At 42.6% G+C, this 27,767-nt stretch overlaps 1 protein-coding gene across 1 annotated transcript; it reads left to right on the forward strand.

Moving 5' to 3' along the window:
• Positions 1–27,555, forward strand: PSME3IP1 (proteasome activator subunit 3 interacting protein 1). Its single transcript, XM_084644420.1, has 7 exons — positions 1–123; positions 10,484–10,624; positions 10,838–10,936; positions 15,583–15,706; positions 21,070–21,201; positions 24,360–24,421; positions 26,784–27,555. Exons 2-7 carry the CDS (start codon positions 10,495–10,497, stop codon positions 26,999–27,001), a joined length of 765 nt encoding a protein of 254 aa, XP_084500546.1. The 5' UTR covers positions 1–123; positions 10,484–10,494; the 3' UTR covers positions 27,002–27,555.
• Positions 27,556–27,767: the final 212 nt, after the last annotated feature.

Raw genomic sequence — 27,767 nt, forward strand, 5'->3', positions numbered from 1 at the left:
CGGAAAGGGGGTGTGGCTCCTAGCTGACCGAGGCCCCGCGGGGTCAATGGTGGCTGCAGTGGGGTATGGTGTGCGCATCGCTGTAGAGGCCCTGCTCTGTTGAGGGGCCCGGCCGGGAGAAAGGTGGGTGGGGAGCGGGGGGCGAGGCGAGGTGAGGGCAGCCTTGGGGGAGGGGCTGAGGGCGAACTGGCTCCTGGGAGGCGGATGCGCGGAGGGGACGAGGCCGGGCTGCTGGGGGCGAGGCCGGGTTGCTGGGGGGATGGGTTAGGGCTGGGGGGGAGGGCGATCGGAGGAGAACAAAAGGATGGCTGGGGGGATGGGTTAGGGCTGAGGGGGGGTTGGGGGAGGCTGGGGGGTGATGGGTTAGGGCTGAGGGGGGGTTGGGGGAGGCTGGGGGGTGATGGGTTAGGGCTGAGGGGGGGTTGGGGGAGGCTGGGGGGTGATGGGTTAGGGCTGGGGAGTGATGGGTTGGGGTTGGGGGAGGCTGGGGGGATGGGTTAGGGCTGGGGGGGTTGGGGGATGGGTTAGGGCTGAGGGGGGTTTGGGGGAGGCTGGGGGGATGGGTTAGGGCTGGGGGGGAGGGCGATCGGAGGAGAACAAAAGGATTGCTGGGGGGATGGGTTAGGGCTGAGGGGGGGTTGGGGGAGGCTGGGTTAGGGCTGGGGAGTGATGGGTTGGGGGAGGCTGGGGGGATGGGTTAGGGCTGGGGGGGTTGGGGGATGGGTTAGGGCTGAGGGGGGTTTGGGGGAGGCTGGGGGGATGGGTTAGGGCTGGGGGGGTTGGGTGATGGGTTAGGGCTGAGGGGGGTTTGGGGGAGGCTGGGGGGATGGGTTAGGGCTGGGGGGGTTAGGGGGATGGGTTAGGCTGGGGGGGTTAGGGCTGAGGGGGGTTTGGGGGAGGCTGGGGGGGATGGATTAGGGCTGAGGGGGGTTTGGGGCAGGCTGGGGGGATGGATTAGGGCTGAGGGGGGTTTGGGGGGATGGGTTAGGGCTGGCGGGACGGCGATCGGGTTGCTGGGAGGTTAGGGGGATGGGTTAGGCTGGGGGGGGTTAGGGCTGAGGGGAGTTTGGGGGAGGCTGGGGGGCATGGGTTAGGGCTGGGGGCAGGTGGCTGTAATGTGGGGATACAGGTAGGGGGTGGTGAGAATAAGGTTACAGATTCTTGTGTGGTGATGTGGGTTAGCTTGTATCTCCCTAGCCGAGCCACTCTGCCTTGGAATCCAGCTCCCCTTTGGATTCAATAGCGCGTGAGCTAGGTAAAGGTGTTGTTACAGGGCACAGTATGGCTAGTCAAGAAGAGATGCCTCTTGCTGTAGGTGGTGCAGTTCTTTCTAATATCCTCCTCTTTTCTTGGGCTCACTGATCTACAATGGAAAGTTGATGTTTAAATGAGCATTGCTGGGCTTCAGCATTAACCCCACTTTGAGATAAGCTGGACAGTTCACAGCTTTTTCAGATATCAGGCCACTTCAGGCTTGGGCAGATGTCACTTTGATACACTTGAGGATATTTTGAAGGTTTTCTGTGAGGTTGACTATTACTTGTTTGTGTTACATTAGCAGCTAGAGGTTGATGATTATGCATTTATTGTACTAGGTACTAGACACACGTATAGTGGATATGCTGTCGCTACTCCAGAAAGCTAGCAATGGAAGTAATGATGAGGACTATAGGATTACATTTAAAAAAAAATGAAAGTGTTCATTCTGCAGCATCTGATGGCAGCCTCCAAGAAAAAAAAGTAATGGTTCCTGAAGCCACCAAGAGCTGTCACAAGTGGAGTTCTGTAAATACATTTACCTTTCTTCCTCAAGTTGCCCCATGATAGCAGTAGCCTGTTTCAGGTGTTGTTCCTAGACTGGTACCCATTAAGCTGTGCTCTATAGAGTTAAGGGCACTTTGAAGAGAAGAGATGTTGCATTTCAGTCAGAAAGTATTTCATTCTGCATGCTTTTTCTTTAGTAATCTAGATGGAAAAACCTTTAAATTTAGTGTATGTAGTTCATAACTAATCATACAGCAATGTACCATAGTCACAACTGATCGTTTCTTCTCTAGATTGCTGATAAACAGAGCTAGCATGAAGACAAAATTAGTAGTACGTCCCTGCAGAGGTGATTCCTTCAGTAATTCAGCCAGAGGTTATGCATCTATTACAGGACTGAGTGGGTAGTCAAGGTTCTGTGGCCTACAATGTGCAGAAAGTCAGACTAGATGATCAGGGTGGTGGTCCCTTTTGACCTTAAAGTCTGAGTATTTGGTCCTCTGACGACTGTGGTACTGTGAGGAGATAGGTTTCAGAGTAACAGCCGTGTTAGTCTGTATTCGCAAAAAGAAAAGGAGTACTTGTGGCACCTTAGAGACTAACCAATTTATTTGAGCATGAGCTTTCGTGAGCTACAGCTCGTGTTTATGTGTAAGATTCCTGTGATCTGAGAGCTCTTCCTGCTTGCATACTAAAACAAAGCACCCTTGGAAGTATGGTGGTAGAATGCTGTAGGAACTCAACCACTGACAGTTTGGATATATAATAGCTTTAAGCTGATAAAGTTCTTTGGGGCTTCAGCAAAATGCGTCCTCTGCCACTCATAGCTTTTCCTAATACCTATAGAGTGAAATGGATGTAATTCTTGTAGGTTTCAGTGCTGCCCAAATGGTTCTGAAAGGAAACAGAAATACTTATCAAAGTCTACAGGTTTCAGAGTGGTAGCCGTGTTAGTCTGTATCGGCAAAAAAACCCGAGGAGTACTTGTGGCACCTTAGAGACTAACAAATTTATTGGGGCAAGTGGGTTTTAGTCCACGAAAGCTTATGGCCAGATAAATTTGTTAGTCTCTAAGGTGCCACAAGTACTCCTCGTTTTTTGTTTGGTTTTTTTTCTAATCAAAGTCTAGTCATTTTACTTGCACTGGAACTTGGGAAAAGGTCTGAGAAGCTTCAGAGATTCTTAAGCTGTCTGCCTGCAAACTGGGGAAGAGAACACTTTTTTTGGGTTGCATTCAGTTCACATTTGGAAGGCTTTCTTTATGCAAGGGCTAGAAACTCTTTTAAACGAATACTTAAATTCTGCAGAAGTTGATGCCTTCGGCCCTATCTGCTTGACTGTGCAATCAGTTGAAAGTCAGTACCTTGATGAAATAAGTCACATTATGAAGGAAAGATAGTCAAGGGTTTGGAGTAGTACTCCACAGTTCAGTGTCGAGCTCTGCCTTCAATTTGTTGTGTGGACTTGAGCATGTTATCTCTTGTTACAAATAACACCCCCAAAACACTATAATTGACTTTTTAAAAAAGTTTTTTTTTCTTTTGGAATCTTTGATAACACTACATGGGAGGATACTTTCACTGGTTGACTCTGTTGTCATTCAGTGTCTCCTATTTATGTGGATCTTTTACATGGAAACAGTGCGGAGAAATGGGTGGTTTGTTTGGTTTTTCGAGGAAAAAATAGGCAAATGTGATTCAGACTGCACAATCTGGCACAGGGAAGTATGTCTCACCTTTTCATAAATTGATAAGATTTCAAATTGAAGGTGTCCCTTTATTGTTGTTAAATTGCTCTGAGATCATCAGATGAAAGGTGCTGTATCAGAACAAAGTATTGGTTCTAATTATTTTTCTTTTGTGATTGAGATGAGAAAGCTAGTGATGACCATATGTAAGTTAGTTTTGAACAAGCTAGCCCTGTCTGCACTATGGAAATCCTTGAAAAATGTCCCATGGATACAAATACCAGTGTTTTGTAATCTTAGGAGCCCTATTTTAAGTGCCTGATGCTGTTTTTAGCACTCACACCTTTCAGGTTTGGGTAGCATGATGATGAAAATGGTGGTGACACCCATCAGGCTTTCCACACTAAGGCTCTCCCAGCATTTCATACACCCGCTGAACCAGTATTATCAACCATGGGAGAGATTTTTAAAATTTCCCTAGTTTGGGATTCTCTTTACAAAGTTCGCATTTAACTGAGTAGCTGGAAATCAAACTGGTGTCTGCCTTGGAATCACAATGTCCGTTTCGTTACATCAGAATAGTTATTAGCTAAGTAAACTGGGCTAAAACTAAAAGGCTTAGTAACAGCAACCAGCTTTGAAAATCTTGCCAGACTTTCTCTGACACATCATATGTCTCAATTTATTCATCATGAGTTAAAAATAAAAATAACTTTTGTTTATCCTCTCACAAAACAAGAACAAATGACATTCAGCGAAACAAAGGTTGAAAATTTAAAATGAATACAAGGAACTGTTTTCAGCCTATGGAACACATTCCCTCAGTATATCACTGAGGCCAACAGCTTAGCAGAGTTAAAAAAATGGACTTTGGTATAGTTGTTACATTAATAAGGATTTTTAAAAAAAAACCAAAAAACCAAAGAGTTTGGAAGTGAGAAACTCATGCGTCAGGGCATAAGCCAATCAGGAAGAAGCTTTCCCAATGGTTTTTTGCACCTGTCTCTGAAACATCTGGTATTAGCCACTATCTGAGATGACATATGCCATGTCATAGGTTTCTATCAAGATGCGCTGAAGGATGGAAATTTGCAGCTCATACTGCCATTGACTAATCCCTGATGCTTTTAATTTTCAATCCACCCATAAGATACGAACAAAATTTATACTGGGGGAGGGAGGTGGATTTAGACTGCTGTCCTAAACAGACATATTTTGATCTGTTTTTTTCTTTTTTTGCTTCAGAATTTTACAGTGTAGTATTATGATATTTAAAACTTCATCTTTTGGAAGTTATTAAATCCTGTAGCCAGTGGGGAGCCCTTCGCTGTCAATTCCTGCAGACCGAGTCCTGATCCTGAAGATGTTTATGCATGTGCTTAACTTTTCTACTTAATAGGAGCCTTGAGTGTGCAAGGTTTAGACTCCAAGTCTTGCAGGTCTTTTCTGTTCTGATGTAAGCATTGTGAATGATGTTAGATGCTTAACAATCAAGCATCCAGTCAGACTGAGAGTATAAAATAAACCCAGCCATGGGATGGTGAGGGACTATTAGAGACTTTTTTCCTGGTGTATATATTTACAAGGCTTTTGAAGAGCAGTTCTCTTATCTCTTCATTACTGATGGCTTTGTTTTATGCTGTCAGTCGAACGCTAAATGGGGAGCATGAGGAAGGTCTGTTCCTTAAATATATTCCATATCAATAATCCACATCAGTAGATAAGGTCCAAGAAATCCCCCTGACAATGCTCTAAATCTTGAAGAAATTGTGTGTGGGAGGGTTAAAATAAAGTTTTTTAACTAGGCATTTCTAAAAAACCTTATAGGTTTCAGATCTGTTGAAAGGTTTAGAAAAGAAAAGGGTTTAGAAGTTGATATACTGTTTATATGGGAAAGTTGTGAGGGAGGTAATTAGAACTAAAAGAATCTTTAAATTGTTTAAAGTGTGGTAGCTGGAGAGACGCTAAATCTTCACTTATTTCTCGTACCTGCTTTTCATCTCTTGTTACCAAATGCGATCTCACCAGTAAAGTATGTCCCATTTCTGGTGTTGAGAGTGCAGAGAGAATGCCGTAGAGAATGGGTAGGACCCCCCACTACCTCAGAAGTAGATCCCTACTGTACACCCTGGCGGGACTTCTGAAGAGTTAAAGAGGAATGATGGCACCCAACTTGGTGCTGTCCTAGCCAGATAAGAGTCCCCTGCTTACAGAGCAGTGGGGATGCCTTGGGCCAGAGTAAATTTTGTGACTACAGTTCCTTTTTAACCAAGTGGAGGAAATACTTTGGATTCAGTGGTGAGGAAAAAAATCTCTGAAAGCTGTTTGTTCTGAAGAGTTAATAGTAACCATCAGTATAAATACTGTGTAAGCATCAGCCCTGTCATAAGAATCTCCTTTACTTGTTGTTCAGCAGCTCATCCATTGACATCACTGAGTGAGCCTCTCAGTACGTTGCTTTACAGGAGGAAGCAGAGAAACTAGTACACATTCCTAGCTGTTCAGAACTGCTGAGTATACACAGGCCACTAAGTAGCAAGAAATAGAAGTAAAAAGCAGCCTTTCATCATCAGCATTACAAATGCAGGTTAATTGTATTTCCACTGGTTTTTGAGAGCGAGGGGAAAGAGTGAACCTCATTATAAGTTGACATCTAAATACCCAGCCATTCTGACGGTAAAAATGCTGACTTATCTTGCTGAAAAATTGAAGTACCATCGAAAATGATCCAGTTTTTCATTTTGAAATGGCATTTTGCAGTTTCATCTTTGTGCTCCAGGATGTGGCTACCAGGAGCATGTTTTCATCATGCTTTCCATAATGATGCTGAAAACACTTTTGTCCTCTATAAAGTCACAGTTAAGCTGTGGCACCAGTTGAGGGGAGAACCTGTTTTTGATAAGTGTTGTACATAGATCATTTCCCTCAAGTAGAGGGATCCTCTGAGCGTACTGATTCTGTTAGGATTGTGGTGAGCTTAGATTGGACAATTTTGCATGCAAAAGACTGTAGTCCTAATGAAATTGCTGGACCCTTTCCAGGGCTGTCTCTACACGTACAGTAGCATATAGAGTAACGCATGGCATATAGCTGCATGTGGCAGTGAAAGGCAGTCTGCACCTCAACTCTTGTCGCTGCAGTGTGTAGTTACACACCACAATGACAGACTCTGGCAGCGGGACAGTGCACTGCTGAAAATAGCAGCAAAGGGGTGAGGGGCATTGCTTGGGCATGTGGAGAACTGTGTAAGGTCTATACGCTGGCGGTTCAGATGTGTAGGGAACTCTACTCTGCTTGTCTAAATAGTGTCTCACCATCTATACTGCTGTTTATACCCATGCCAGCTGGGCGTGCAGTGTCTGTACTCTACACATGGCTGTAAATGTAGGCGTAGCCTGAGTCTCTGCCCCTTCACCCTATCTATGTTCTTATATGCCCTACCATCACCAACATATCTGAACCTTTCATCCCTTTCCAAAAGGTGTTTATGAGATGGGACAGATGTCATAAAAAGAATGGTTTCAGAGTAGCAGCCGTGTTAGTCTGTATTTGCAAAAAGAAAAGGAGGACTTGTGGCAGCTTAGAGACTAACCAATTTATTGGAGCATAAGCTTTTGTGAGCTACAGCTCACTTCATCGGATGCATACAGTGGAAAATACAGTGGGAAGATTAGTATACACAGAGAACATGAAACAAGGGGTGTTACCATACACACTGTGACAAGAGTGATCACTTAAGATGAGCTAATACCAGCAGGAGAGCGGGGTGGGGCGGGTGGGGGTGGGAAAACCTTTTGTAGTGATAATAAAGGTGGGCCATTTCTAGCAGTTGACAAGAAAGTCTGAGGAACAGCTGGGGGGGGGGGGATAAACATGGGGAAATAGTTTTACTTTGTGTAATGACCCATCCACTCCCAGTCTCTATTCAAGCCTAAGTTAATTGTATCCAGTTTGCAAATTAATTCCAATTCAGCAGTCTCTTGTTGGAGTTTTTTTGTTGAAGAATTGCCACTTTTAGGTCTGTAATCGAGTGAGCAAAGAGATTGAAGTATTCTCCGACTGGTTTTTGAATGTTATAATTCTTGACGTCTGATTTGTGTCCATTTATTCTTTTACATAGAGACTGTCCAGTTTGACCAATGTACATGGCAGAGGGGCATTGCTGGCACATGATGGCATATATCACATTGGTGGATGTGCAGGTGAACGAGCCTCTGATAGTGTGGCTGATGTGATTAGGCCCTGTGATGGTGTCCCCTGAATAGATATGTGGACACAGTTGGCAACGGGCTTTGTTGCAAGGATAGGTTCCTGGGTTAGTGGTTCTGTTGTGTGGTGTGTGGTTGCTGGTGAGTATTTGCGTCTGTAAGCAAGGACTGTCCTGTCTCCCAAGATCTGTGAGAGTGATGGGTCGTCCTTCAGGATAGGTTGTAGATCCTTGATGATGCGTTGGAGAGGTTTTGGTTGTGGGCTGAAGGTGATGGCTAGTGGCGTTCACGTAGGAGGGAAGGAAACATGCTCTTATGGTGGAGGCCCTGGACTCAGACCCGTGGGACATAGGTTCAACTTCCAACCCCCCTTACTGGTTTCCTGTGTGTCTTTGGGCAACTTATTTAAGCTTAAACTTTCCTATGTGACTTGTAATTTTTGTGTGCCCATCTTGAGACAGCTTAAAAGAGCCTTATTTTCAGAAGGCATATGCTCAGCCTTTTCTGAAAATCAGGCCTATTTTAAGGTATCTTTAGTCGTATACCCAAAAATGCGATACCCCAAATCAGCAGTTTCTCTTAAATGCTTACTTAATCTCTCTGTGCCTCATGTTGCCATTTGAAATATGGGGATGATGAGCCTTTGTTTGTCTTGTCTATTTAGATTGTAAATTCTTTAGGGCAGGGACTACCTTTTACCATTTGTTTGTACAGCACCTAACACATTGGCGCTGGATTTCTGCTGTGGCCTCTGTTTGCTGGTATAATACAAATAATAAATAAATCGACAACTGCCATCAACATCAGCAGGAGTTATCGGGCTCGGCTCTTCAAAAGACTGAAACCATAGTGATAGCAGAAGGGTGTATTAAACTGATCCTTCCTATAATCTTGAAAGGCTGACTTCTCCGCAAAGGAACTCAGGAGGGCTCAGTCCTGTTTCCAGGGGTTTAAATGCAAGCAGGATTGGGCTCCAAATGGAGAATACTTAGCACTGACATGGTGGCTTGTGTCTGTCGATACTTAAGTATGTTAAAAAGGAGGAAAAGCATGACTATATCAATTTTACAGATGGGGAGATTGAGGCACAGAGGTTAAACCCAGCATGTTGCTGGCATGATCTAAGTAATAGCAACAGATTTATTCTATGAACAATCTTACACTTGCATCAATTTTATGTATCATTCTAGAATACAGAGCTATAAATATCTGGATTAGAGGCATAACTTTATATTGGCAGAATAAATCTTGAACTTCGAGGCTTGTAATATATTGATTACATGGGTTTAAACTGGGAGTAGGACTTTAGGTGTCAAGTTAGTTAATTCTCTTAGAGGAGGATCACTCACACTTGTAAAGCATGTCACTTGCTTCACCTTCATGATGGCCAAGCATTGTGACTTTCGTGTGTATGAAGACTGGAGGTGTGGGGGGGGAAAGGGAGGTGTCTGTCCCTTGTCACTGAATACTGCTGCGGGTCACTGGGGAAGCCTCTTTTCAAAATGAAACCAACTAAGTCCTAATTACAGGAAATTCCTTACAGACATCAGTCTTACAGTGGCACTGATAACTATAGTAGAACCTCAATTAGTGCTAATGAGTAGGAAATCAGATTGCGAATTACTTGTTAAAGTACAAGATTTAGTAAGACATGAACTAAGAGCATATATAATGCACTATAAAATAGACTTAATTTCTTTGACAACTTTAATTCATTTGTTGTTACATTCATAATGTTCTGAACAGTATTTTTGTAGAGTAAATGATGTTTGAGTAGTAGGCAGCCTCATTTCAGTGTTGTCTATTGCTATTAAATTTTTGCTGAGAAGTAGGAAGAGACTACTTTCAAGTGTCAGTTTTAGGGTCTGGGTTAGCAAGGTTATCTTTGGTCCAAAACTTTTTTTTTTCTTCCCATAAATGGATTTTAAAACCCTGAATATGAACAGAAATAATAGTTTGACATTTTAAAATGTCTTTTTGTAAAATGTACTTTAAACTCCTGTCTGCAGTGTTGTTAACCCACAGGCAATCTTAATTGTGGCATTTCCTAACTTTTGAGTGCTTGACAATAGCAACCTTAACGTTCTTTCAACGCAGGTTTTGGTGTGCAGTTTCCTAGATTTAGGAAGGGAAAATCAAACTGAAAAAAACATTATCAGATCACCTCATCCTTGGAAACAGATGAACCATTTTGGCTGAAACTTTCCAAAAAAAAAAAAAAATTCACACGAGACAGACACTTGCCATGGAAAATTTCAGCCCAAACGGTTGAAGCGTGACAAAGCTTTATAAGCAACTAGAAGTAGGGTTTATAACGGGCAGTGTTGGACAGCCTTGCCTACCTGTAATAGGCAAATGTTTCTGTATCTTACTTAAATGTTTTTGAGGTTCTCTACAAACAGGTTTGTTTTAACAAGTTTATTTAATCCCTCACGTTTCAATTTTGTTGCTACATGCAAAATGTACCCCTCTTCTGAGCCTTTTGACCAAGAGCAAGTATAGTATTTGTTTAGTATCTATCTGCTGTTTCTGAGTTGGTTCTGTGATGGACTCTGATAGATCTCTAGCTCTTACTAAAGATGTCCTACAAGTGGTGCTTTGCAATCAAGGTGAATTGTGTTCATTTTTATGTTGAGTTGATATTTAATGTTATGTTTTTCAGCTTGTGGGGTCAGACTCTTATCTCCTCTACCCGATGTATCTTGAAGGATCTGTATTGCTCATAAGTGCAACGTTCTATTTCTAGTATTCCTTGTGCAACTGAAACTGGAATCTGTATCAGTAAGAGTATCAGTATTCTCTTCCATGTATATTTTTTGGACAGGCTGCTCCACAATGGATGGAGGAGATGGCACTGCTGACCACGTAATTAACAAAAGATTTGTGTCTGAATCGGAGCTAGATGAGCGGCGGAAGAGAAGACAGGAAGAATGGGAGAAGGTTCGAAAACCCGAGGACCCAGAAGGTACTAGGATATAGTTTGGTAATTGCAGGAAAGAGAGCCAAAGAATATTTAACTGTCTCTACAAAAATCAAAGGAACCAGCCGCTGTGCTTGTGAGAATATTTAAAAGCTTTAAGTGGGGGGAGATTAAAAGCCATGCTTGCTTGTTAAAAAATAATAAAAAAGAAATAGTCTAAGGTATGTTCGTGTCTCTTGCTGTCTTCCCATCTCTCAGAATGCCCAGAGGAGGTGTATGACCCACGGTCACTATATGAAAGACTCCAGGAACAGAAAGACAAGAAACAGCAGGAGTTTGAGGAGCAGTTTAAATTCAGTAAGCACCAGCAAGTTGTTGTTCTGAGCTGAAGCCCAGAGAAGTGCCCCATCTTTGGTAACTTTGAGATACCTGGCCAGATGGATAGCTCTTTCCTGTCGGATGCTTTATTTGTCTTTTTTTCAAAGCACTGGTTTGTTACATCATGGTCACTCTGAAATTTCCTTGGAAAATAATTGAATGGGGGGATCGTACCGCTGCTGTCATCATAAAATATGTATAGTAATTATTTGCATAAAGAGAGAGTTTTGCATATAAGGAATTAAAAGTTACTTAAAAATGTCCATCGAAACTCACATTCCTGTGAAGTATGGAATTCGATCATGCAGATCAAGAAGCTGAGGCTGAAGGATGTTGGAATTAGTAATGGAGCTAGAAATGGAAGCCAGTTTTCCTGACTCCCCATCCTGTGCTTTAAACATAAGACCACTTCCCCCCACTCATTAGTGTGAATTAAGGAAAAGATTTAAAGTTTCCAACAGACCATTTCTTTCCAATCTTACAGTTATGTACACACTCTCCTCAATAGTTTTGAGTCGTGAATCCGCGCTTTTTTTTTTTTAATAAAGCCAATGTACAAGGAGTAGGTACTTCGAGGCAGAGATTTTAATTTTGAATTTTCACCAAAAATTGTCATGGTGATTACTGAGTTTGTCGTTAGAGAAACACTGCCTTTCACACATCAAGTTGTCATCTCCATCTGTGTCTATGCCAATTGTCTGTGAATATGGAAAAAGGATAATGATTACTAGAGAACAAATTGTTCCCTGCTCTACTTTTGGTACCACCTTTGGGGGAGTGATCTTCTTCTAAGGAAAAGTGAGAAGTTGGGTAAGAGACCTTGAAGTCAGGTGCTACAGGAATGATGTTTGAGTCAGTTCTAGATAGTTCTTTTGAACCAGTGCTCCAGAGTGAAGACACTTAAAACAGAGGCCCTGACCGCTTGTGGTGCTTTAAAGAGCATATGGTACTCTGCAAGGGTCAGGCTTTGGCCAAACTCAAGTTTGGATAATTCCATTCTGCCTAAATCTCTACCCTGCTGTTGCCACATCAAATGCAATTCTTCTTTTTCCATCTTTAATAGATGCATAGTGTTACAGTGCTGTGTTAGACCAAAACCTGCCATGCATAGTGCTCACTGCCATGAATAGCATAATTGATCTCTAGGGATTGTTAGGATCATGTCCATAATGAAATTGCTTTTTAGGGGGAAGTATGGGAAGGCTTGATTAGTTTAAAATCAGTGTTGGTGGCTCCAGAGAGTTATGACCAGTTTACCTCCGTATGGGGGACTGTTGGCCTGACACAGATTGTGGGGTAGAGGGGGGGAAATGTGTAACATTAAGGCACAAATTCCACCATATGTGTGCCCAACTTGTATTGACTTCATAGGAATTGTGTGTACATAAGAGGGCAGAATTTGGCCCTAAGAGTGATACAGATATGTTGACTCATTCTTAGATATAATGAGCAGGTTTGAACATTTTTGAAACAAACCGATCGATCAAAATTTGGCCAAGTGTTTTTTAAAAAAAAAACAAAAAACAAAACCACTTTCCATTTAAATAAAATCTTGAACAGAAATCTTAACAAGAAAATGTAGCCTGTCCTTCAAAAAGACGTTTGGGGTTTTCATTTTTCTGCATTGTCAATTTTGATTGGTTGGCAGAGTCACATGGTGGGATTTTTCTTCAAATCTAGTTAATGCTTGTTTTAAAAACATTTTAAAAATCTATGGGAAAACCTAGAAAATGAAAATTGGGCCATTGCATAACCCAATGAAATCTAACAAAATTCTGTAATTTTAATTTAATGTGAGCAGTTCTAGTTATAATGTAAACAAACATGTGGTTTCTTAAATACACAGTGTACTTTATATGTTTGTGTATATAATATATGAAGCAGATAGAACAAATAAACATAGGGCCAGTATCTTGCTTCTCTCAGATTTTTCAGGAAACGTCCTATCGTAAATGACAGCATATAGGTAATCTATTAGGATTGCACAGAACCAGACTTCTTTGCAGGGTTTGCTGCTTTTAAAACAACCAGAAAAACCCCAACCCCTCATTGCCATACTCTGGTGCTTTTAAAAAGAAAGATGCTTTACTACAACTCTACTGAACTGTTGTACTCTGTTTCCCTTCTGAACAGTGCTGAAAACAGAGGTGTTTGTGTGCATGGAAGCAATCTCCTTTCTGGGATCTTGAATGAATGCAGTGCTGGTGAAAGTTGTATAAGGCATAGAACAGATATGGTACGGGCAGCAGCGATGCAAGCTTCCTCATTCTGCCCCATGGACATCCCTCAAACCCAATACCAGTGGGACAGTCTTTACACGGAAGAGAAGAATTCAGTTTCCATTCAGATTCAGCGCTGGGTACCTCTGACACTGCTATCAAGGATGCCAGTTGTGACAAATGACAGTTCTACTGGGAACTGACAACCAGATCATTTCATATTGGCCACCAAATAGCTATCCGTTTGTCAGCAGTGACCTAGGGGTGAAAGGCTCCTTGTAGCTGTCTCCTATCTAAATCAGCTTGTTTCTCTTGCCCAATTATGCAGTATTTGTGACAGCTCAATTTCATTTCAGAAAAAAATCAATATAGCTTAAATATTGGACTGAGGTGCATCACTGCACTGGGCAGCAGGAGTAAGCTGACTAGGAAGGAATGTGCTGTTAACATACATACTTTGTTGATTGATAATGCTAGGGAAAGTACCCATTCTTTTGAACATGCTCATTGGTAAGCTTTAAAACAAAATATTCTTTCTTGTTTGTGATTTTAATATTTTTTTTTTGGTAGACAGTTATATTGGGGCTAAATGCTGCCCTTGATTGGGCTTTAAAAAGTTTATACAACACCTGCAAGCCAGAAGACTCGTATACCAGGCAAAAGTTGATCCATAGGAGAGTGTTATCAGTAAGACCTAGGAACAACCACTACTGCCTTGGCAGCTGCTGCTTATAGCTTTATATACTGAGCACCTTATGAGTAAAACTAAGGTTCTTGTCAGTTTCACTGGTCCCATTCTGATGACTGCATGAAACGGACTAGTGTCTTATCACTTGTTGCCTCTGAGGAAAGCTCTGAGCAGTCCTAGACACATGGGAAACTATCGGTCTGGAGACTCAGGGAGCGGTACTATATTCTTCACAACTTTAAGAACTGGTACTTCTAAAATTAAAGCCTTAAATTCCACAAAAGACTACTTTTAGGCTCCACCCTTCCTGAAGCTTGCCACCGATCAGGGCAAGTGGATTTTTCAGGCCCTGCCTTTTGAAGTTGTATGGGACTTTTATCTGAGGGCAAAATATGGCCCTTAAATATGTAGAGTCCTAAAAATCCTCTTTAGGAATTAAACCTTCATGAAGCTAAAACCAGTGAAATTCGGCCAGTTGCTGTAACTGAAGAGTTGCAGGGAACGTCATTTTTTGGGGGGAGGGATAGCTCAGGGGTTTGAGCATTGGCCTGCTAAACCCACAGTTGGGAGTTCAATCCTTGAGGGGCCATTTAGGGATCTGGGGCAAAAACTGGGGATTGGTCCTGCTTTGAGCAGGGGGTTGGACTAGATGACCTCCTGAGGTCCCTTCCAACCCTGATATTCTATGATTCTTAGAATTTTTGGTCTGGCCACAGACACCGCGGACTTTGCTTTAAGTCTTTCATTAGCTCTCTGAAAATATGTGGCTTTGATGGCGTGATTATCCTTTGCATAACAAGAGATTCAAAGAACCTCCTAATAAGCTATCTGTACCCTACTTGGAAGAGGAGATAGGATACCAGACTGGAAATTTAGAGCATAAATACATTGGTAGCTAAAAATGACTAATTTAGCTTTTACCATGTTTATAAATGTGGTTAAGTATGTATTCAGTAAAATACCATGCTATGTTTTCTTTGTTCCAAAACATGTCTCTGAGGCCTGGTCTACACTAGAAATTTAGGTCAGTACAACTACGTCGCTCAGGGGTGTGAAAAATCCACATCCTTGAGCCATGTAATTAAACTGACCTAAGTTCCCCTGTACACAGCGCAAGGTTGATAGAAGAATTTGTCCAACTACCACCTCTTGAGGAGATGGATTACCTATGCTGATGGGAGAACCCCTCCCGTTGGCATAGGTAGTACTCTGAAGTCCTACAGCAGTGCACCTGGAGCATTTTGAATGTAGACAAGCCCTTAATTTGAATATGCTTGGATGTTTGGGAGCTCAGCTGTGCTAATCTGGAATCCCACTGATTAGACAATCTTTAGCCTGAGAAGTTTGTTGTCTCTCATTAGTTAGGAAAACAAGCTGATCCGTGGGTGGTTAGTATATATCAGACCCTTCAGAAGACTGTCTTTTTTTTTTTTTTTTTAAACTGGCAGCATGATTTACTGGTTAGAAGAGAGGATTGATAGTAACCATGGATACTACTTCCTACCCTAGCAGTGACCTTGTGTAGATCGCTTCCCCTCTCTGCTTTAGTGGTGCTATAGATGCTATCTGTAAAATATCTGTGGATGATTATCTACCTTTTGTAAAGCCCTTTGAAATCCTTGGATGAAAAGTACTGTGAAAGTGCGAAGTACTGTTGTATAGTCCTCCACTCTACCAGCTTCTTTAATGGCTTTTAATTTTTGCTTTGCTTTATTCAGAAAATATGGTAAGAGGCTTAGATGAAGATGAGACAAAGTTCCTTGATGAGGTTTCTCGGCAACAAGCGCTAATAGAAAAGCAACGAAGAGAAGATGATCTGAAAGAACTAAATGAATACAGAATATCCTTTGCATTGAAATGACTCGCCACTGTTCTGAGTAGAAGGTTATAAGATAGTGAGCTACAATTGGATTCTGCAGCAATCACTTTGATGTCCACACACTTTTTCCCTGCAGAGTAGTTTTCTACACAGAAGTGTATATGATTAGCTGCCTCTAAAGTTCTTCATGTTTTGTTCTTATTTTGGATCTATCCGAATCTCAGGGGGTTTTTTGGTCAAGTCTTCAAAAATTTTATGTGTGTTCCTGTTTCCTTCTAATTGCTGTTTTCTTCTTCTTCTATTTTACACTGATACAAGGATAGAAAGGGAGGATGTATAAAGGAAGGATAGGGCTTTTCCTTTTTGCAACCTCTGCTTTATCTTTCGCCTATTTTAAAAAGCAGATCTGCTTTCGCCAAGCTGTTTTTTCAGATGTACATTGACCGCTTTAAAATAGCCAAACTGTTTGAAGTAGCTATTGAACTATTGTCTTTCTATTGCTTTTGCAATATTTAATATTTATATTCATGGAGAAGTGCTAGAGAACAACTTAGGATGCTCTTTCTCTCCCAGCCTGAGGGTTAAGCCTGTCAGCTCCACTGTGTTTCTATCCCTTGCCAGACCAACACGCTGGGGACAAGTTCAGGACCTCAGACTGGGCTTGCACATATGGCAAAGCATTGAGCTAGTTATGACCGTCTTTAAGGTTGAAAGAAGAGAATTGTTTCCTTTCATCTACCAAGATGCTGATGGTTCCTCCCCTTCTGTTTGGTCATGATCAAGCCCATTATGTGTAAGTAATCAGTAGGTGATGTGCAAACTCTGACACTTCGGTGCAAGTTAGCAGTGGGAGTAAAGGGGGCTTGAGGCAGAACAAGGAGGATCAAACTCTACAGGAAAATGAACTGGGAAGAGAATCAGGTTGATACCGGTTTTGTATAAAGATGTCCTAAGGTAATAGTATTGGAAATTCATCGCTTATCCATGGGACAGGAACCGCCAACTTCTAACTTGGTAGGATGTGCAAGTCCGGCCCAGCTCTTTTTGTAAATGATGCTAGTACAGTTAGAAATGACAAAACTTAATGTGGGACATAGTGGGCACATTTGCATGTAGAAGTTTCCTTAGATTTATTCAGACTGATCATTCATGGAATATGTTTAGTTTCTACCACTGTTGCTTCAGGGTGTGCTGAATATTGGGATGTGCATGGCAGCTGCTTCCACAGCATAGATCTGACTGCACTAGTCAGGTTAAACAAGTCCAATAGTGAATCATGCGAGCCTAGAAGGAGTCTTATGTGCCCTCTGTTAGCTAATTGACCCCTGAAGCTATTGGGCAGTGTAGTAATTGACCCCTGAAGCTATTGGGCAGTGTATCTTCCAGAGTTTTAGATATCAGTGAACTCAGTCTTTACATCCTTAAAGTATCATCTGTTTTTGCATCCATAGGCCTTGCTATATATTACAAATTGTAGAATCCATGTCATAAGCTCATTGATACTGTCAATGAGAACTTTTAGCCTTTCACCCTATATTTGGCATGAAAATTGCAAATGCAGTGTTCAGTATCTTGTTTCAGTTTCCTGGCTCCACATCCACATGGGGTCAGATTGAGTAACTCAAAGTGGCCCATCTTAAAGTTCAAGCTAAACTACTTTTAGATGCTGGCATGCATTTTTAAACTGAGGCTAGTTTCTGCAGTATGAGATGTAAATGGATTATTAGTAATTGTGTGACTATAGAGCTCAAAATGTGGTAGGATGCCATTGTCCCTGCCCTAAAGTCCTTCCAGTCTAAAAAGAAGTGGATCAAAAATGTTGCTTTTGTCATTCCATCAGACTTCGCCAGCATAACATTCAGTTTAAGCTACGTAGAGGTACCAGCCCACAGCACAGACCAAGATCAAGAGGTGGATCAAATATTCTCCTTCCATTTATGCACTATAATAGGTGAAAAATGTGACACCACCCTGTGAAATTGTCTCAGAATGATTTAGCATGCTTAGTCCTTGAAAGTCATTTTAAAAGAAAAATTGTATTCCAGTTGTAGTTTGTCAGATAAAAAGTTGCATGAGCTGGGAACTGAAATGGCCAATTCATAACCCCTAAAGCCCACGGTTAACATTGGGAAAGGGTTCCAGTTATGGGTGCTGCTTTAACTAATTCTATCTCTTGGTATGTTGTGAACGTTCTAGGTTTCTCTAAAATTAAGCTTGACTTAAACTGAGGGTTGCCTGGCTGTACTAACCCAAAGCGTGCAGATTGCAGCAGGCTACTCAAGGAATGTATTAGGAAAACTAGGATATTGCTAATTGAAATTCTGAAATAACTAATTGCATTGGCTGATAGCTCACAACTTGATAATCATGGATGCTTATTGGCTGCAGACAATGGTTGAGAATTTCAAAGCATTTTAAGAGATTTAGATGCTTACTTTTAACGGAAGATGTCTAAATCTCCTACATTGCTTTAAAATTCTCAACCATTTCTTACTTTTTAAAAGTAAAATTCAGGTCTGTATTTTAGTGCTCTGTTCTGTTCAACACATAAGCAAAACTTAAGGGTATGTGATGCTTGTAGGGGTGTGTATATTAAAAATTGCTGCTTCGGTACTGCAGAAGTGACTGACTACTCAATTTTTCCCGGATAAAGAACTTTTAATTGCCTGTATTATTTTTAACCTTCTTAGAAATAGTTTTTTAAACACTAGCTCTCTAAATTTGCATTACTAATTTGTATTACAGTAGCCTTAGCGGCCCCAACTCAAATCAAGACCCATTGTGCTAGACGCCGTACAAACATACTGAGAGAGAGATCCTTCAAGGAGTGCTTGCTATCTATTTACATAAGACAAATGAAAAGTATGAGAGAGGAAATATCCATATAATCTTAGAGCTCTCTGAAAAGGAAGTCGTGCCTGTCATCTCTCCCAAAATGCTAGCATTAAACTATATTGTAGGACAACAATTTTGATGCTTGTATCCAGGATTAACACAATGCTCTGTACATATTTTTTACATAGCTTTATGGGAGGAAAAAGTAACTTTGCTTGTAATATGAATCCAGCAATGGGAACTTCTGCCCATAGAGCTAATTTAGATGTAATGAGCACATCAGTCTCTGCAAATGGATGTTTGGTTAGTTGCTGAGCATTTTGGAGGTAGGGTTGCCGTGTTTGCAAAATAGCATCCTTTGACAAAAGTGTAATAGCCATGGAATCTGTTGATACAAGTGACACTTCAGCTTGCTCATAATGGCTCTAGTTAGCCTAGTATTGAAGTATAATAGAACAACAGAAATATGACCATAAGAACCTACCCTGCTAACATAAGTGAAAAGAACCACACGTTGCAACATGAAACTGTTTTAAAGAGGTACTGCCTGTCTAGAGAGGGAGCATTTATTACTGCAAGTGGCCACAGGATGGCACCATTGTTCCATGTCTTTAAAAATGTTTGTTTTGTTTTTTTAAAGCCACTTAGCAGCTGCAATTATTAAGCTGTTTAGTTGTTGAGGTAGGGAAGAAAATCACAGACACGACCGACGGGGCTATTGATAATAACTGTGTCCCTGGAAGAATCAAACAAGGAATGACCCCTGTTAAAACATGAACTGGAAAGACTGAAACAAAGCTTTAAAATAGATGTTCAAAGTCTCCAAAGTATGCGTGTAACTACACTTTAAACCAGTATTTGCACAGTTGCTGCCACTTTACTGGCATGACCTGCCAAGTTTGAAGTTTACTGTGTCCTGAGTCTTTCCTGCAACAGCTGATAGCTGAGTTGCACAAATAATTAAAAGACATTTGTGTTGTCAGCTGTTTCAGGGAATTGCAGTCATAGAAGGAACTGATACTGGAGGTAAGGGTAATTTTTTTTGTTTGTTTGTTTGTAACCTTTTAGGTTACATTGGTTTTGTAGGTGCAAATATAAAACTTTCCAGAAGATTTTTCAGGTCCCCATAAATACCAGAGTAATACAGAAGTAGCAGCAAGGAAATAGGGGGAGGTAGTCCGATGGGTCCTGTATCAACCCATCTGGGGTCAAACTGGACTTCTCCATAGGATGAGAACCAGTTAGTGTTTCTGCAGACTCTTGGGTGTGGCTTAACATCAGAAAGCCAGCCTTTGAGGCCTATCCGGATTTGTTTGCTTCATTATGGGTTGCACCTGCATCCCACCTTTCAAATGTTCTGTTTTAGGCTACTCATTTCCTCTGTGGGCATTGCTGGAACTGGTAAATGATGCTGCTCGTTAACAGTGGGAGCAGCATAAAGAAGAGAAATTAGGCAGTTGTTTTTGTACATGAGCACAGACAGATTTAAGCTACTCTTACTTGACCAGCCAATAAGATTGTATTTCATTGAGGAAGGGAACTTCTGGGCCCTCGATCTTTTGCATTAGTGGTTCTCAGAGGCCTTAATTGTGTTCAGGGTCCCCATTATACTGGGTGCTCACCAGGCACAGGTACACACAATCCTTACTCCAAAGAGTTTACAACCTAATTTAAACAAATCATTGGCTGGCTTGTCCACATGTTGAGGACAAACTGCTACAAAATTCTCTGTAAGAAAGAAGATTCCCTCGCTACAGGTTTTTGGTCTTTCAAAGGTCTGGTTGAATCTTAGTCCAACCACATTCCAGCCTGGCAGGGTTAATTTTCAGGCTGTCCGTGAAGGAAGGAGCCTGCTGCGTGACCAGTAATGAGGCCAGCATAAAGGGAGGGGAGAATTTTTAAGAAGGCCTTGTGATATGCGAGCCTAATTTGTTCTGCTTTATGGTAGACCGAGTGGGATGAATTCTGGTGCTGCATGGTTGCAAAGTGGGGAGCAGAATTTGGCCCACGTATGAATTCTTTCTCCTTCAGAAAAGTTGGGTTGGGAAACAACTGGTCTGTAACAAAAGTGTCTGGGCCCAGGGGGTGGCAGGTGGTCCCGTGTCATCTTATGCTTGCACTTTTTTCCCTTCCTTGCACCCTCCACTTTTCCCAAACTTTTTAAAAACGAGAGAGGACACGGGCCTATAGGGTAGCTCCTGTGGTGCCGAGAGCACTGCTTGTTGGTCCGGTACAAAGTCCTTTCTTTGCTATCCTGAAGTATCTGATGAGGAGAGTTCCCACTATGCATCAGCTACTATAGTCTGCAGCCCACTCTGCCTGCGAGTCCTCCAGGAACAGGCCTGGCATCGGAACGACAGCTCCTAAGAGTAAGGTTCTCACGCTGCTGGCATGAGGTGCCTGCTAAATGCCATTCAACAGGCTTGCACAGGACTATGAGACCCTCAAGCTGTGACTGAACCCCCATCAGCGTTAGCAGGCCAGACTGAATGTAATGCAGAGGAAATGTCATCTCTCACATCCCGGTTGATCCTTAACTGTTAATTCACAGCACTCTCGCCAAAGTGGGGGTCAGCATGGACCCAAAGAAGGAAGCAGAGAAGAAACTCACTGTGAAATCAGTAGAAAACAAGAACAAGTTCTCTCAGGCAAAGCTGTTGGCAGGAGCTGTGAAACACAGGAGGTTAGTTTCACACCTCTATAAATTCATAAGGAAAGGAACAGAGTTAGCAGTATGCAGTGAGGCAGGCCAAAAGCTGCCTCTGGGAGGTTGTCAGAGGTGTGAACCTTAGCAAAGAGAGAGGGACTAGCATGTTTTTGTGTCTCCCAGACTGTGGGGAAACTATGATGATTCAAACTGACACCGTCTGAGATGATTGAAGCCTTGTCTGTGTCATTAAATCCTATATTTGGATCTGAAAATGGCCTATTTTCGATCTTACTCATGCCACTTTGAATCATAGAATATCAGGGTTGGAAGGGACCTCAGGAGGTCATCTAGTCCAACCCCCTGCTCAGGGCAGGACCAATCCCCAGTTTTTGCCCCAGATCCCTAAATGGCCCCCTCAAGGATTGGACTCACAACCCTGGGTTTAGCAGGCTAATGTTCAAACCACTGAACTATCCCTCCCGCCAAAATCAGGGACTCACCTCAGGTAAAGGTGCCACCGTGCTCCCAGATAACAAGCCACCCCTGCACATTGAGTCAAATGATTTGCATCCCACGCCAGCTTGTTTTATTGATACCTAATTGCATAATTTTGACTGTTGGTGTTTTTATTCTGGTTTATAGAAGACAACTCATTGTGACAATCTGCTCCTGAGGGTAATGTGCAAGCTTCTCTTCTCCACCACTTTGGCTTGACAGTAGTATTGCAAAACCCTCACTTCTCAAGGGATAGGGCAGTTTTATGTCAGTGGCCCATTCGCTGTTTCGCCTCTTTGAGACTCCCATTTTAGCTACCCGTTACAATATCGTGTAATGGGAACAACAGTCCAGCAGGAACTGGACTATGACCATGCGTTCAGGCTATGGAAGTGCAACCAGAAGTGTAACCTGCAGCTCATTTAGACACACCCACTCTGGCTAGCTTGCTAAAATTAACAGAGAGGATATGGCACTGTGGGCTGTGCAAGCCCCCTGGGTATGTCTTCACGTGGCTAGCTGGCTCTGCTGCATCCTGAAGGCTATTGTGTAGCGCGCTATCTAGACTGAATCTAGCACAGGTGTGTTTACATGAGCTGCAGATTACACCGCTCATGGCAGCAGACCTAGCCTCACTTCCCATAGACAATCACCAGTCATCTGCTAACGATGACTGTTGTTGTTTGGCATCTAGAAGTAAGTTGGTGTTTGAATCTGGTTTTAGTTGAAGGTATAGGAGATTCCTTCAGATGCTTCTGATTTGTGGTGAGTATTTCATCCCCAGTGAAATAGTAACTCCTAATCTAGGAAGCTGGCTTTGGTAAATTTAGTACAGGAATAGCTCAAAACTCCTCTTCCAATCCATGATGTACCACCTGGACTGGTTTTTAAAAGGGAACAAAACTTGGATGGTCGCTAGGATCCAAAGAGCTATTTTTCTCCCTAACCGTTGGCATCTAAGCAGCAGGTTCTGGCATGTTGCTTGATGACACATCTGATGGCTGCAGATGGCATCTATTTGAAAAGAGTGTTTCAAAATTGACATGTCAGTGCCTTGACATGAAGACATTTCTGAAGTCAGTCACTTTTTCTTCTATTTCAAGCTAGCTGAGATTTAGTGACACCTCAATTTAACATCTGTCTGGGCATTATAGATTATCCTTGCCCATAAATGGACATGTATTATTGCAGGTTTATTCTGTGACTAACTTTTCGATGCAGGGAGAAGATTTCATGGTAAATAGGCCTAATGGCCTGTGATCAGATGTTAGATGGGGTGGGATCTGAGTTACCCAGGAAAGAATTTTCTGTAGTATCTGGCAGGTGAATCTTGCACATATGCTCAGGGTTTAGCTGATCGCCATATTTGGGGTCGGGAAGGAATTTTCCACCAGGGCAGATTGGAAGAGGCCCTGGAGGTTTTTGCCTTCCTCTGCAATATGGGGCACGGGTCACTTGCTGGAGGATTCTCTGCTCCTTGAAGTCTTTAAACCACAATTTGAGGACTTCAATAGCTCAGACATAGGTGAGAGGAGGTTTTCTCAGGACTGGGTGGGTGAAATTCCATGGCCTGTGTTGTGCAGGAGGTCAGACTTGATGATCATAATGGTCCCTTCTGACCTTAGTATCTATGAATCTATGAGACGCTCCTGTCTTGAGAGCACCCACTGTCACCAGACAAAGAAACAGAGCTTAAGACCTTTAAAGCAGACCCCCGGTTGTTGGTGGGCAGGATTGAACCGGGGACCTCTGGAGCTTAGTGCATTAGCCTTTGCTGCATGAGCTAAAAAGCCAACTGGCTATTAGCTAAGGGTGTAGAGCAGACTCATTAATTGCTTTCTGGGGGGAGGGATAGCTCAGTGGTTTGAGCATTGGCCTGCTAAATCCAGGGTTGTGAGTTCAACCCTTGAGGGGGCCATTTAGGGATCTGGGGCAAAAATTGGGGAATGGTCCTGCTTCAAGCAGGGGGTTGGACTAGATGACCTCCTGAGGTCCCTTCCCAACCCTAACCTTCTATGATTCACTGTCCCTTCAGATGAAGGGGAAGCATCTTCACATTTACTTTTGGTGTGCTACATAACCTTGCTGAACAATTCCCACTTAGCACATGGGCAGCGGAACCGTATATCCCCCCTCAGGGATAGCAGGCACTGCTATACAGGAGAGGATGCGCAACACCTAGTTGACTAGTGAAGGGATGACTGGAATGATTTTTCTAAACAGAAGCATTTGGAGGAGTACAGAAGTCACAGATCTGAAGGAAGAGCCCATCCTTTGTAAGCAGGCTTGTATTCTCTTGGTGACATGAATGCTGTCCCTCAGTATAAAGAGATGCAAACTTATTTGGGGGTTTTCTTGCACACAAACTCTTAAATATTTCAAGATTAATAGTCTCAGCTAGGTGGGCAGCCCTGCGACTAGTGCTGTGTGCCCATGCAAAAGACCTGGCTTTGATTCCTAGATCTGGATTTCTATGACTTAGCTTGGCAAGGGATGGGAATACAGTGTAGGCAGTTTGCTGAATGTCTGGATAATAGTGATCCTTCCCAACTAGCCGCACAGTTAGTCCTGGCGGTGCTCAGGAAGGTGGTTGGCTGGAATTCTCTTAGGCACTCCAGGCAAATCTAGTTTTATGATTTTGCAGCTGTCAAGTGACTGTCTTCTGACTAACCAGGTGACTCCACTTTCTCTTACAGTTCAGAAGGCGGTAACAGTGTGAAGAGACTGAAACTAGACACTGACAATGACAAGAATCAAGGTGTGTTCTGGCCTTGGAGTTCGATATGTAGAGTGGTTTATTATTTTGGGAGCTATAACTTATTTGCCAATGTTATTTCTAAGGGCTCTTATCTTTCTCCAAGATGGAAACTAATTGGACTGTGTTGTATACATCATCAGTATCATGTGTGATCAACAGTTGTTGCTGATGTAGACTGTGTTGTGTTCATAGCTTCTCATACTCCCAAGTATTTCCAAGTGCTTTGCAAAGCAATAGATGGTCATTGCGGCTACAGAAGCCCAAAGCCTCAGAGATATTTAGGCACCTAACTCCCAGAGATAGGTACCTAAATACCTTTGTTCTAGACAGGACAAACTTGGCAGCCATTTAGGAACTTACAACAGTGCAACCATGATTAAGACAAGGCTCCGCCACAGAGGTCTACTATTTGACTGTAGAGGGCCATTGGTCTGGGTCATGGAGTTCTCCGCAAACAGCCAAAGGATATTTTGCTTTTGTATGGAAAATGGCAAGCCATGGACAGAGTTGGATAGCAGCTCCAGTTTTCAGGGGGATGAACAAAGGATCCCTAGCAGTTTAGTTCCCATTCACTTCAGATTTTTTTTAAATAAAGCTACATAAAATACTATCACACAAGCAGATTAGCTATTCTACAATCTGTAATGCCTGTGTAAACACAACTGCCAACAAAAGGTAGCATTGGGGCAAAATGAGGTAGCAGAAATTCTAACTACTCAAGGAGCTGGGCAATCCCAGGAGTTAAGATAATTCAACCACATTACATGTCCAAATAAATAATATCCTGACAAAGTATGTGCAGTGTGAACTTTATGAATATAGCTTAATGCTTGGGATTGCCTTCATAGAATAACAGGGTTGGAAGGGACCTCAGGAGGTCATCTAGTCCAACCCCCTGCTCAAAGCAGGGCCAATCCCCAATTTTTGCCCCCATCCCTAAATGGCCCCCTCAAGGATTGAGCTCTCAACCCTGGGTTTAGCAGGCTCAAACCACTGAGCTATCCCTCCCCCTTCCCTGAGTGCTCAGTGTTTCGTTACTGCTCACTTTTGGCTTCTGTTTTTCTTAAAGGGAAATCCAAATCTGTTTGGTGTTGGAACTTACAAGTTTGAACAACAAGACTTAAAAGTCCCTTGATCCTGGGCCTATGCTAAAGGCTACTAGACCTGGCAGCTCTTCCTGTGCAGAATGTAGGCTGAGAAGCAGTTAACAGACTAATCCTTATGCGAACTTGTGAACACTTTGCTTTTTGGAGCTTACAGGCTCCACTGGCCTCACCCATAGAAAGAGATGCTCACAGCAGGAATATGTGTTAAGGAGGAGTTGGGGGGGGAAAGGGGCAAAAGTTCATGCCTAAAATTGTCCAATTTAAACTTTTAAATGACTGATTTCCCTGCTTTTCAAATCTTAGCAAGATGTACAAAGGAAGCCAAGTTAGACATGTCTTTCTTCAGCTGTTCTTGAGCTAGCTGGGAAGTAGTTTTGTCATCCAAACCGGTTTAGCTCAGTGGTTTGACCATTGGCCTGCTAAACCCGGGGTTGTGAGTTCAATCCTTGAGGGGGCCATTTGGGATCTGCGGCAAAAATTCAGGATTGGTCCTGCTTTGAGCCAGGGGGTTGGACTAGATGACCTCCTGAGGTCCCTTCCAACCCTGAGATTCTATGACTCCTGTATTCAGGTCATCAGCAGGTTTGACCAAATCAGAACTACTCCCCTTCTAGGCAATGGACGGGCCTAGGAAGTTTCAGCCTGAGACAAATACGTTTGAGAAAGTTGTGGGCAACTAGAAAAAAGGAAGTTGAATCCAGCTGGATTCCAGTCTTAATTGTTGTGACTGCTACTGCCAAGAGAATAGCTTTTACTACCTAGACACCCCAACCAGCATGGAAGTAAGCTGTACAACTACAATCCAAGGCACATTCTGAAACTCCATCTGTTCAATTAACTGTGTTTCCAACCTTCTAAAAGCTAACCAGCTGCGAAGTGTTGGAGACGTTGCTTTATTCCACTGCTCTAGTAGTCCTTCTCCCAATCAAGTCATTACATGGCAAAGTTTGTCAAATATACAGAGCAGAATCATTTAGTGTTCATGGAATGTATCAAATTGATGGTCTTAGAAGGAAATACTGCCTTCACAGGACAGGACTGACTAGTGTTGAAAAGCTCCACGGCCCATCCCTGAGGTCGTCAGTCCTTCCGCCTGGAGGAAGTTTTAGGGTAGCAAAGCTACTTTAGCTGTATTAGGGAAGTACGGTATTCAAGTGGCAATAGCATATGTATAGCATCTGGGTATGCTCGCTGATTAAAAGCTACATGTGTCTCATGTGCTTTGAAGAGTGTAATGGTTTGTTAATGTCTTTCAGAAATGCCATCTTGCGTTCCTCTCGGGAGCAGCTCAGTGGGTGGCTCTGCAGTCCACTGTCCCTCAGCAGCTGTGTGCATTGGTATTCTCCCAGGCCTGGGCGCCTACTCGGGGAGCAGCGATTCCGAGTCCAGTTCAGATAGCGAAGGCACTATTAACTCCACTGGGAAGATTGTCTCCTCGGTCTTTCGTAGCAACAGTTTCTTTGATGGGCCATAACCTAAAATCCCTCCATGTCAGTGTAGCTTGGAAAGATAGCCTATGCCCTGGAGGGTGAAAGATGCATCCTTTCTCCCCCAGGATACCCTTCCTAGCTAACCTCTCAAGATTAACCTTCTGGGTACCCTCACATAATACCAAAATTATCTTTCACCCAAAGCTTCTTCCATTTCTGAGGTGCATACTGAGCCTGTTTGATAGGTTTCTACTCTAAAACATTGAGGGAAAATACTGCTATTGTAACCAAGATGCGGGGTGGGGAGAATGCAGGAGAAAGCCTTCTCTTTTAAAGTTCTTATGGAAAGAAAGATTTTCCTGGTGTAGGAAGATTGTTTTTGTTTTGTTCTGTTTTTTCTCCATGACTAAAGGCGAAAGCATTCACTTGCAGCACCAAAGTCTTGTAAAAATGGCCATGTGTTCGGTTTTAAAATGTCACTTTTTATTCTGTATTTGAGAAGCGGGGGCAGAATAAAATCAAGCAGATGGTGGAAATGTAGCTTGCCATGACACTGTAAAGAAGTTTGTGTGACATGATTAAAGAAATTCTGAATGCATTTTTATCTTGGCTTTCGCCATTCATAATTCATTGGTAAGTCTGTTCCATTAAGCATTTTCTACTGTGCCCAGCCCCTTCCCATCAATGAGATCAAAGAGCAGCACATGCCAGCTCCCTACAAATTAAGAAGAAGCAGCAACACAAGACCCTCACTCTGAATGGAGCTCTTCCCAGAGAGTAGATAACAGAAAAATCAAGTTTTTCTGGTTA

The sequence above is a fragment of the Lepidochelys olivacea genome (genome assembly GCF_965140295.1).
Source record: "Lepidochelys olivacea isolate rLepOli2 genome assembly, chromosome: 12".
NCBI lineage: Eukaryota > Metazoa > Chordata > Testudines > Cheloniidae > Lepidochelys > Lepidochelys olivacea.